Below are 12,587 nucleotides of genomic sequence, written 5' to 3'. Positions count from 1 at the left end.
ACAAGGCCAGTCAAGTTCCTCCACCCCAAACTCGCTCATTCATGTCTTTATGGACCTTGCTTTGTGCACTGGTCCAAATCATTTGGTGGAGGTGGGTTTATGGTGTGGGGTTGTTTTTCAGGGGTTGGGTTTGGCCCCTTAGTTCCAGTGAAGGGAACTCTTAAGGCGTCAGCATACCAAGACATTTTGGACAATTTCATGCTCCCAACTTTGTGGGAACAGTTTGGGGATGGCTCCTTCCTGTTCCAACATGAATGCTCACCAGTGCACAAAGCAAGGTCCATAAAGACATGGATAAGCGATTTTGGGGTGGAGGAACTTGACTGGCCTGCACAGATTCCTGACCTCAACCCAATAGAACACCTTTGTAATGAATTAGAACGGAGAATACGAGCAAACATCAGGACTTCTCTCCAACATCAGTGCCTGACCTCACAAATGCGCTTCTAGAAGAATGGCCAAAAATTCCCATAGACACTCCTAAACCTTGTGGACAGCCTTCCCAGAAGAGTTGAAGCTGTTATAGCTGCAAAGGGTGGGCCAACTCAATATTGAACCCAACGGACTAAGACTGGGATGCCATTAAAGTTCATGTGCGTGTAAAGGCAGGCGTCCCAATACTTTTGGTAATATAGTGTATGTGTATTACAACCTCACACTTGGATTTTAGATTGAATTCCATATTCTATTTTGTTTCCAGGTTTACATAATATTCTGGATATTGCGGCTGAACACGGGTTACGGCTGTTTGTCCCCAGCACAATCGGAGCATTTGGTCCGACCTCACCGAGAAACCCGACTCCGGATTTGTGCATACAGAGGCCGAGGACGATCTATGGGGTGTCCAAAGTCCATGCGGAGCTGATGGGAGAGGTAGGAGTCACCAAGAGCCAAATAAAAAGTTGTATTACTTTCTGAACTCATAGAAAAACGAATCTTTTTATGTATGTAAAATAAATGTATGCCAAAAGTCCCATATTAGTTCATTGCTATTGTATTGTATTCCTTTCTAAGCTTGTGCACAATCTTTCAGAGGAATGTAATCAAAATGTCATTTCCACAGTAAATATGCCGATATGGTTTTGTTATGGGTACGTTTTTATTTATTTATTTATTTATTTATTTTTTTTTTAGGGTTTTCTTTATGGTTGGTTTTTTTTTTTTTTTGTCTATGGCATACATACAAAACAGAATAACAATTGCAACACAAAACCCCAAAAGAAAGCTTTTTTTGACCTTTTGAAAAACTATATATATATATACTTTTTTTTTTTGTTAACATAAGTAATGACAAAGTTATTGCCGAATTAACATTGTTAAGGCTCGGTTCACATATATGCGATGCTGGAAGGCTGCGAATTCGCAGCCTTTTCCCGCATCGCACACGCACCCCCAGCAGTTTACACTGCCATATGCGATACGCTGGGGGTGTCAATGTAATCTTAACGACACCCCCAGTTTGATCGCATATCGCAGTGCGATCGTGCAGTTCGCACAGGATCGGATCGCACAAGTGTGAACCGCTGTGCGATCCGATCCTGATGCGGCAGCAAAAATGCCTCCTGTGCGTGTTTGCTGCGGGTGCGATGTGAATTTAGCCATACAAACTGTATGGCTAAACTCGCACCGCACAGCTGATCGCATGTAATGTCGGAGCAGTGCGCTCCGACATTAAATGCGAACCCGGCACACGCAGAAGTGTGAACCGGGGCTCAGACAGGAGATAGAGATATACAAAGTAACATTGTTTATAAACATTGATCAGACGGGAGATAGAGAAATACAAAGTAACATTATTTATAAACATTGATCAGAAGGGAGATAGAGAGATACAAAGTAACATTGTATATAAACATTGATCAGACAGGAGATAGAGAGATACAAAGTAACATTGTTTATAAACATTGATCAGAAGGGAGATAGAGAGATACAAAGTAACATTGTTTATAAACATTGATCAGACAGGAGATAGAGAGATACAAAGTAACATTGTATATAAACATTGATCAGACAGGAGATAGAGAAATACAAAGTAACATTGTTTATAAACATTGATCAGAAGGGAGATAGAGAGATACAAAGTAACATTGTATATAAACATTTATCAGATGGGAGATAGAGAGATACAAAGTAACATTGTTTAGAAACATTGATCAGACAGGACTTAGAGAGATACAAAGTAACATTGTTTATAAACATTGTTCAGACGGGAGATAGAGAGATACAAAGTAAAACTGCTACTATCCCCTAGTACAGATCTCTCACACAGTACAGCTATCCCCTAGTACAGATCTACTATTAGAATGAACTGCCATCTGCATATGTCAGTTAAATCACTTTAAATGCCTGGGGCAAGTAGAAAGGTCTCCCGATCAAATGGCACTGTGATTGGCTGTACAGCACTGGTTTCAGCAGCCTATCCTACTGACTCTCGATTGTCAGTATTTGACTTTGAAGGGGTTACGTAATGGTAGAATGATTGCTGAATAAATGTATCAGAAATAGCCAAGCATATATGTATACATTTCTCCAGTCCATGTGGGATGAGGGGGTACAGGGGGGAGAGCTGAGATGGGAGGGCGGAGGGTAAGGGGGGGGAGAGCTGGGATGGGAGGGGGTACAGGGGGGAAAGCTGGGATGGGAGGGGGGAGGGTACAGGGGGGAGATCTGGGATTGGAGGGGAGAGGTTACAGGGGGGAGAGCTGGGATGGGAGGGGGGAGGTTACAGGGGGGAGAGCTGGGATGGGAGGGGAGAGGTTACAGGGGGGAGAGCTGGGATGGGAGGGGAGAGGTTACAGGGGGGAGAGCTGGGATGGGAGGGGAGAGGTTACAGGGGGGAGAGCTGGGATGGGAGGGGGGAGGTTACAGGGGGGAGAGCTGGGATGGGAGGGGAGAGGTTACAGGGGGGAGAGCTGGGATGGGAGGGGAGAGGTTACAGGGGGGAGAGCTGGGATGGGAGGGGGAAGGTACAGAGGGGAGAGCTGGGATAGGAGGGGGGTACAGGGGGGGGGGGAGCTGAAAGCTTAATATCAAAGCTTCGATTTTCTAGAACAGATCTGTGTAAGCAATTCCTAGCAGTGACACAATGACGTCCTCGGAGCTGACTCATCGATGTGCTTTTTGCAGCGTAGACGTCTCTCGCCGTGTGTTTGGAAATATTGGGCAGGAGCTGCCAACATTCTAATAGGAGAATGAACTATTTATATTTCCCAATATGCGTCATTCTGCTGATCTGGCAGTCTGCTAATGTCCGCATTCACCTGTTCATGGACAGGGACACCTAGCCAAGACAAAACCGCCAAAAGCACAATCAGTAACAGGATCCTGAAATAAACCAGAGGAACGCAAATTTTCACGTTCATTGCGTAGGTTTAAATTGAATGTTGCCATTTATCCAGTACACCTGGCTGCAGCTGGGTACCTAATTCCCATTGGTTGCCTGTTTTTTTTTTTGGAGTGGCCCTGAAACTGAATGGGTGCAAATGTCGACCAGTGTGATCACATGCCCAGTCCCTTTTTTAAAGTGGACCAGTCTAGTAAAATGGGGAACCGAATTACAGACATCCCACTCGGAGGAGCAATGGAAGAATGCAATAAAGATATAACCAGATCTTCACTAAATGTGCAAACCATTGGGAGATGGGGCCAAAAGATCCACCTTAGGTGGTACCTCACTTCTTACACCACAGCTAAAATTTATAAAGGGAGGAGACCATACCTGCTGGAGGGGTTGTGGCCGGTTAGGAACCCTGTCCCACATGTTCTGGACCTGTCTACACATCACGAGCTACTGGAAGGCTTCTTGCGGAAGTGTCCGGTGTCTAGGTAAAGGCAAATATAGAACACGCAATTCTATCCATTAATCTCAACAAATACCCACCTCAACTAAGACCCATATTGGCCCTACTAATGGTCCTTAAAAAGTGGAAATCCTCTGTTATCCCTAACGTTACTGAAGTTAAATGCCACATAGATATCATATTCCAATATGAGAGCTTAATGTCCTACAAAGATGGGAGCCAAATTAAATTATATCAAAGGTGGGATCCCTGGTTGTCCTAGAAGTCAAGGTTCCAAAAGGTCTAAGCTCTCCTCTATCCTTCCTTCCTATTTCCGAGTTGGTGCAGACATTTGGTATCTTCTGCAATGTAACGTGTCACCTGTTCTCCGTGTTTTATGTTTCTTATATCCTTCTGCAAAGGTATCGAAATTTGGAGATGGTCGTGTGGTCCCCCCATGACACAGTTTGTTCCCGGGTGGGGTGTCTGGGGGTGTGAGACAATACCCACCACCTCTCAATTAGCACTTGGAACTGATTTTATTGCTTACTTATGTGGTTACTTCTGTTCTGAAATACGTTTACATTCAGATGGCCATCTCAATATGTACTAATCTATGGCAGAACATGTTTAATTCTTTTTTTGCTTCTCCTTTTGTTCTGTGGTTTTTAAAAAAAAAACTCAATAAAAATATTGAACTATAAAGTGGACCAGTCTCCTCTATATAGTGGTGACAGCCATTCTATACTGGTCAAGTATTCAGCACCTCAAAGATTGAATAGCTGCCTTTACTTGGTCTGTCTGATCTACAGAAGGCCTCTTTCCATGGAAAGTTTATTCTAGGTGCAGGATAATAAAAGTTGTGGCTTAGTAAGATCTCCGGGGTGTAGATAAGGGGGGGACATGGGGGTCCAAAGGCCACAAGAACCTCTGCAACATCACAGCTAGCACTGAAACTGGGTGTAGCCGGCGCTCCTGATGCCTGTCGGGACTCAAGGGACAGACCGCAGTCGTTCAGAGAGAGAGGGGGGTTCTCTTTATCTCCTCTTTGACTCTGGTCACATGACACAGCCCTAAAGGAGGACTCCCCCCCCCCCCTTTCTGAGCTCACTCCGAACTGTCTGCTCTGGTGAGTGGGTTTTATGTGGCGGGAGCTGTACTGGGGTTGGAGATGTGTACTGTGGGAGATCTGTACTAGTGTAGTGTTGTACTTGGGTTGGAGATCTTTACTAATAGAAAGCTGTAATGAGATGGGAGATCTGTACTGGTGGAGAGCTGTACTGAAGTGGGAGATCTGTACTGGTGGATAGATGTACTGGGGAGGGAAATCTGTACTGGTGGATAGATATACTGAAGTGGGAGATCTGTACTGGTAGATAGATATACTGAAGTGGGAGATCTGTACTGGTGGATAGATGTACTGAAGTGGGAGATCTGTACTGGTAGATAAATATACTGAAGTGGGAGATCTGTACTGGTGGATAGATGTACTGGGGTGGGAGATCTGTACTGGTGGATAGATGTACTGAAGTGGGAGATCTGTACTGGTGGATAGATGTACTGGGGTGGGAGAGCTGTACTGGTGGATAGATGTACTGGGGCGGGAGATCTGTACTGGTGGATAGATGTACTGAAGTGGGAGATCTGTACTGGTGGATAGATGTACTGGGGTGGGAGAGCTGTACTGGTGGATAGATGTACTGGGGCGGGAGATCTGTACTGGTGGATAGATGTACTGGGGCGGGAGATCTGTACTGGTGGATAGATGTACTGGGGCGGGAAATCTGTACTGGTGGATAGATGTACTGGGGTGGGAGAACTATACTGGTGGATAGATGTCCTGGGGCGGGAGAGCTTTACTGGTGGATAGATGTACTGGGGGAGAGCTGTACTCGGGGAGACTTGTACTGGGGTGGAAGATCTGTATGGTGGGATTTTTGGACCAGGGGAGAGCTGTTCTAGGGGAGACTTGTACTGGGGTAGAAGATCTGTACGGTGGGATTTCTGGACCAGGGGAGAGCTGTTCTGGGGGAGACTTGTACTGGGGTGGAAGATCTGTACGGTGGGATTTCTGGACCAGGGGAGAGCTGTTCTAGGGGAGACTTGTACTGGGGTAGAAGATCTGTACGGGGGGAGATCTGTACTGGGGTGGGATTTCTGGACCAGGGGAGAGCTGTTCTAGGGGAGACTTGTACTTGAGTTAGAGATCTGTACTAGGGGAGAGCTGTACTGTGGGAGAGAGACTTGTACTGGGGTTAGAGATCTGTACTAGAGGAAGAAATGTACTGGGGTGGGAGATCTGTACCAGGGGAGAGCTGTTCTAGGGGATATCTGTACTGGGGAAGAGCTGTACTGGGGTGAGAGATCTGTACTAGGGGATAGCTGTACTTTGTGGAAGATCTTTACTGGGGGAGAGCTGTACTGGTGGAGAGATGTACTGGGGTGGAAGATTTGTACTGGGAAAGAGTTGTACTGGGTGGGAAATCCAGGGGGGGGGATTTGGAACTGTACTGGGGGGAGACATCCACTGTGGGGAGCTGTACTGGAGGGATGGGATCTTTACTAGTAGGGTGGGGAGAGTTGTACTGGGGTGATGTTTGGCTATGGGAGGGAAATCATTTTTATTGTACTCTACAGACCTGGTAGATCTAAAAAAAAAAAAAAAAAAAAAAAAGATACAAATGCAGCTCTGTAGTTAATTAATAAGAAATGTAATTTAATCTTTTTTGTGCAACTAGTGTAGGTACTTAAATGGGAGTTGTTATAAGCATCATGCAATCTCGTGTACAACAAAGCTCAACATGGGAGAGGAAGGGACAGGGCTGGAAGACAATGGGTGTGCTGTATGCAAATGTTTTGACATGGAGTATGCTGATGGGAGGAGAGAGCAGAGTGAGCAAAGAGATGGTCTATGCAGTCTTCTGCTTCCCTTTCATCCAGTCACAGGCTGGAGTGTGGAGAGAATAGACCAATGTATTCCTTCATTCTGGCTGTGATGTGTGGCAGAGCTGTTTAAATATCAGGACTGCATGGACATTAATGCAAATCCTATGGGGATTAAAAAGGGTAACTTCCAATATTTGTTTTCCACCTGTTTGCTTGGAGTTTGAAATCTTCTTGCTTTTTATTTCCTCAGTATTATCACTACCGGTATGGACTGGACTTCCGATGCCTCCGATACCCAGGGATCATTTCTGCCGATTCCCAGCCAGGGGGAGGAACAACGGGTATGGATTTTTCTTTACTGCTTGGCATGAGAGAAAACACCTCCACCTTGTAAAGAATGTCATCCTTATTTTAGTAGTGTTTTTAATAGAAATAATAAAATAATGTACCTATGCATTTATTTGCATATCTCTCCAATGTAAAAGCAACAAAGTGATGATCCAAACTGCCTTGGGTTTGGTTCAAACCTTGTTTGGCAAACTTCAAAGGATGCCAATCTCAAACCCTATTAAACTCAATGGGAGTCAAATCTGTCAAATTAACAATGCCCATTTTCAGAGGCGTAACTAGAACCTTCAGGGCCCCGATGCAAGAAACCATGAAGGGCCCCCCAGACCCCTGGCCGGGGCCCTTCCCTTCAAGCTCGGGCTCTTCCCACTAATCCTGGGGCTCTTTACTCTTGTTGCATGGCCTTTTATTTTGGTCCCGCAGCAGGATCCTTTCACAAGTTCTGCAGTGGGCCCCCTTCCTGCAATCTTGGGGCCTCCCCACAGTGGAGCAATGCAAGGGCCCGGTCGCAAGTGTGACCTTTGAGATCCTGGAAGTTCACCCACTGGTTTGCTACCGGGCCCCCTGGAGCATGGGGCCCGGTAGCAATTGCAACCCCTGCAACCCCTATAGTTACGTCCCTGCCCATTTTACTGACACCATTGGTGATTACGAGCGAGGTGGAGGCGCTAAACTTAGATTCTTAACCCATAGAATGAAATCACTAGTTAAGATTAGTGGCTTGGATTTTTAAGTTCTCAACAAAAAAGGGACTTTCCAAGGAAAAGGGGTCACCCGAATTGAGAAATCCATGTACAGATGAGCCAAAAAAGAGCATAGAACAGGTTGTGCAGTAGCCTCGAGAATGGGACACAGGGGAATGAAATCAACTTCTCTGCATGTTTCTACCTCCAGACTACGCTGTCCAGATCTTCCATGATGCCATCAAAACCGGAAGATTTGTCTGCAACCTGAAACCAGACACTCGCTTGCCCATGATGTACATTGACGACTGTCTGAGGGCGACGGTGGAGGTGCTCCATGCCCCCTCAGAATCCCTCACCATGAGGACGTACAACATCAATGCTATGAGCTTCAGCCCCGAAGAGCTGACACAAGAGGTGCAGAAACATCTACCCGAGCTGGAAGTTGTGTTCAACGTGGACCCAGTGCGACAAGCCATCGGTAAGTGTTTTGCCAAACTCCACTATAACATAGATAGAAACTCAATCACTGAAATTCCAAAGACCATTTTCAGTCCTTTTTACATCTGAATTTTTCAATAAAATAATCCCTAGTGATCCTGCGGGCTTGGCCAGAAAGTAGGCATGATCCATAAAGTGGATGGTGCTTCATGGTTTATGAATTGTAGTGTTTCCCTCTTTGCTTTGCTAATTTCTAGACAAAATAGGACCTGAGGGTTTACTAAAGGGGTTGTGGGAGTAAAATAAGCCCCATTACTGCTGGTATTAGCAGCAATATTTGGTGTCCGGGCTAGTAGTGGTAATCTCCAGCCTGTCAGGGTAAGCAATAACTTCCATCAAGTATCAGAGCCAACAATGAAGAGCCCCCAAGCAGTAGGTTTGAGCAAGTGTCAGGGCACGAAAAAACCCAGCAATTACCCATAGTAAGTGGCATGCCCAGCAGTAACCTCCAGCTAGTGTCAGGGACAACAATCACAATCCCTAGTAAGTGTCAGGGCAAGCAATAACCCCCAGCAAGTGCAGAGCCAACATTGACAATCCCAACAATAAACCCAAGAAAATTTCATGCCAAGCAATAACCCCCAGCAAGTGTCAGGGTAAGCAATAAACCCTAGAAAGTGGCATGACCAACTTTGGCCAGCAATGACTGTGGCAAAGCAAGCAATAACACCCAGCAAATGCAGCACTAACAATAAAAGCCATAAACAATAAGCCCAAACAAATGCTAAGCAATAACCCCCAGCAAGTGTCAGGGCAAGCAATAAACCATAGTAAGGGGCATAGTCAGCAAGTGTCAGGGCCAGCAATGACAACTCCTAGTAAGTGGCGAGGCAAGCAATAACCCCCAGAAAGTGCAGCGCAAACACTGACAACCCCAACAATAAAACTAAGCAAATTTCATGCCAAGCAACAACCCCCAGCAAGTGTCAGGGCAAGCTATAAACCCTAGAAAGTAGCATGACCAACATGTGTCAGATCCAGCAATGACAACCCCCAGTTAGGGGCAAGGCAAGCAAAAACCCCCAGCAAGTGCAGAGCAAACATTGACAACCCACAGCAAGTGCTAGGGCAAACAATAAACCCTTGAAAGTGTCATAACCAACAAGTGTCAGGGCCAGCAATGACAACACATGCAAAGTGGTGCAGCAAAAAATAACCCCCAGCAAGTGCAGAGCTAACACTGACCACCCCCCAGCAATAAACCCAAGCAAATTTCTTGCCAAGTAATAACCCTTAGGAAGTGTCAGGGCAAGCAATAAACCCTAGTGGCATGGTCAGCAAGTGTCAGGGCCAGCAATGACAACGCCTAGTAAGTGGCAAGGGAAGCAATAACCCCCAGCAAGTGCAACGCAAACACTGACAACTCCCAGCAATAAACCTAAGCAAATTTCATGCCAAGCAACAACCCCCAGCAAGTGTCAGGGCAAGCAATAAACCCTAGAAAGTAGCATGACCAACATGTGTCAGGGCCAGCAATGAAAACCCATAGTAAGTGGCAATAACCACTAGTAAGTCTAGAGCAACGATAATGCTAAAAGAGGCTGGAGGAGATCAGCAGCACTGGGATGGGGGGAGCATAGATGAAAAAAAGTCTAATTATCAGTGGCAATAACCACTAGTAAGTCTAGAAGCCGGTCTAGAGCAATGATATGGCAAAAAGAGGCTGGAAGAGATCCGCAGCACTTAGATGTAAAAAGACTAATTATCAGCAGTAACCCCCCCCCCCCCAGCATATGCAGAGCAATGACAACTCCCAGCAATAAACCTAAGCAAATTTCATGCCAAGCAATAACCCCCTGCAAGTGTCAGGGCAAGCAATAAACCCTAGTAAGTGGCATGGTCAGCAAGTGTCAGGGCCGGCAATGACAACCCCTAGATAGTGGCAAGGCAAGCAATAACCCCCAGTAAGTGCAACGCAAACACTGAAAACTCCCAACAATAAACCTAAGCAAATTTCATGCCAAGCAACAACCCCCAACAGGTGTCAGGGCAAGAAATAAACCTTAGTAAGTGGCATGGTCAGCAAGTGTCATGGCCAACAATGATATCCCCTAGTAAGTGGCAAGGCAAGCAATAACCCCCAGCAAGTGCAGAGCAAACACTGACAACTCCCAGCAATAAACCTAAGCAAATTTCATGCCAAGCAAAAACCCCAAGCAGGTGCCAGGGCAAGCAATAAACCCTAGAAAGTAGCATGACCAACACAGGGCCAGCAATGACAACCCATAGTAAGTGGCAATAGCCACTAGTAAGTCTAGAGCAATGATATGGCTAAAAGAGGCTGGAGGAGATCAGCAGCACTGAGATGGGGGTAGCATAGATGAAAAAAGTCTAATTATCAGCAGTAACCCCCCAGCAAGGGCAGAGCAAACATTGACAATTCCCAGCAATAAACCTAAGCAAATTTCATGCCAAGCAATAACCCCCAGCAAGTGTCAGGGCTAGCAATAAACCCCAGTAAGTGGCATTTCAGCAAGTGTCAGGGCCAGCAATGACAACCCATAGTTAGTGGCAAGGCAAGTAATAACCCCCAGCAAGTGCAGACAAACATTGACAACCCCCAGCAATAAGCCTAAGCAAATTTCATGCCAAGCAATAACCCCCAGCAAGTGTCAGGGCAAGCAATAAACCCTAGTAAGTGGCATGGTCAGCAAGTGCCAGGGCCAGCAATGACAACCCCTAGTTAGTGGCAAGGCAAGCAATAACCCCCAGCAACTGTCAGGGCAAGCAATAAACCCTAGAAAGTGGCATGGTCAGCAAGGGTCTGGGCCAGCAATCACAACCCATAGTAAGTGGCAATAAACACTATTAAGTCTAGAAGCCGGTCTAGAGCGATGGTATGGCTAAAAGAGGCTGGAGGAGATGAGCAGCACTGAGATGAGGGAGCATAGATGGAAAAAAAGCCCAATTATCAGTATGTACATACGGTTAGGAAGCACCAGTTATCATTGGACCCGTTCTCCTTAACCAATATGTCCTGTTCTTTTTAGCGGACAGCTGGCCGATGAACTTTGATGACAACAATGCTCGTAGGGACTGGGGCTGGAAACATGAATACGACCTGCCTGAACTGGTAACGACAATGCTTGGATACCTAAACAGCGAACGCCTGGCCGTGCAAGCCAACTGAGACCATTTTCAATGACCACCAGTCCCATGTTATGTCACAATGGCTGCATGTCCTGGATGGGAAACTTGATTAGAGTACACTGCAGTCCCCCCCAATTGCTGCAACTGCAAAGCTATTATATGTATGTATGTATGTATGTGTGTGGACATAACCTTTTATTTTTTTGAATTAATTGGTTAGGAGTGGCAAGTTGTGATTCCATGAACCGTTACTTGAAATCTTCTTCTATTTTCAGGGTCAGTACAGCAGTAGTCATCCTGCTTCTTTTACATTGATTAAAGCTGAACTCCAGCCTTCCCATTAGTCTTGCACAGTGAAACCGCCTCCTCTCCAGTACTTAAATGGCTTATTCTGGTTTCACTGCACACTGTGAGCTTCTCACAAGGTGCATTAGAAGCTGCAACAAGTCAGATAGAGACCACCTCATTTCCTGGTTGATCCTCAGCCCACCCCTTCCATTTATTAATATCCGTTCTTTCAATCATGAAGGCTCAGCAAGGTTAGTTTGCATGCAAATACACCCTGCCTAGGCACGCCCTCTCCTCCAGACTGACATCCACCCATCAAGGCATTTTAATATATGCCTAACTCCTCCCTAGATCCAGCAAAGCAAGAATGTTGGAATGAGGAATGTTGTGTCCTCCCTAGAGCCAGCCCACTGATTGCATCAAGGATTGGGAGGAGTACTGAAGTAGGGCGCTGTGATGTATTCAGGAAGCTATTTACCGCACCCCGCCAGCCCCTCCCACCAAGCATGACCCACCTGCATTGCATAGAGAAGTACAAAGACCTAGGGATGATTTCACTGGGTATAAAATAACGTACAGTCCAGTACGTTTTTACTTTTTCCACATTTTGTTATGTTACAGCCTTTCTACAAAAAAGGTTAAATTTGTTATTTTCCTAAAAAAAATCTACAAACAATACCCCATAATGACAACGTGAGGGAAGTTTGCAAAATTATTAAAAATAACGAAAGAAAATTCACACCCTTTGCCATGACACTCAAAATTGAGCTCAGGTGTATCCTGTTTTCACTGATCCATCTTTGACCTTTGACATGTTGCTACAACTTGATTGGAGTCCACCTGTGGTAAATTCAGTTGATTGGACATGATTTGGTAAGGCGTGCATGTCAGCACAAACCGAGCCATGAAGTCCAAAGAATGGTCTGTAGAACTCCGAGACAGGATCGTATGGAGGAACAGATCTTGGGAAGGGTATAGAAAAATGTCTGCAGCATTGAAAGTCCCAATGAGC

General features: G+C 45.7%; 1 protein-coding gene across 1 annotated transcript in view; it reads left to right on the top strand.

Annotated features, from left to right (window-relative positions):
- LOC309549323 (L-threonine 3-dehydrogenase, mitochondrial-like) overlaps nucleotides 1-11,866 on the top strand; it is a gene marked incomplete at its 5' end in the record, with an annotated part of 40,561 nt that extends 28,695 nt beyond the window's left edge. The window contains 4 exon segments of the mRNA XM_082249516.1: nucleotides 701-873; nucleotides 6,916-7,006; nucleotides 7,908-8,177; nucleotides 11,188-11,866. Of these exon segments, the coding sequence (XP_082105642.1) occupies nucleotides 701-873; nucleotides 6,916-7,006; nucleotides 7,908-8,177; nucleotides 11,188-11,327 (674 nt within the window). The 3' untranslated portion in view covers nucleotides 11,328-11,866.
- Between the last annotated feature and the right edge of the window lie 721 nt (nucleotides 11,867-12,587).

Source organism: Pelophylax lessonae (genome assembly GCF_965119305.1).
Source record: "Pelophylax lessonae genome assembly, chromosome: 3".
NCBI classification, from domain to species: Eukaryota; Metazoa; Chordata; class Amphibia; order Anura; family Ranidae; genus Pelophylax; species Pelophylax lessonae.
This window is presented reverse-complemented; position numbering and strand designations above follow the sequence as displayed.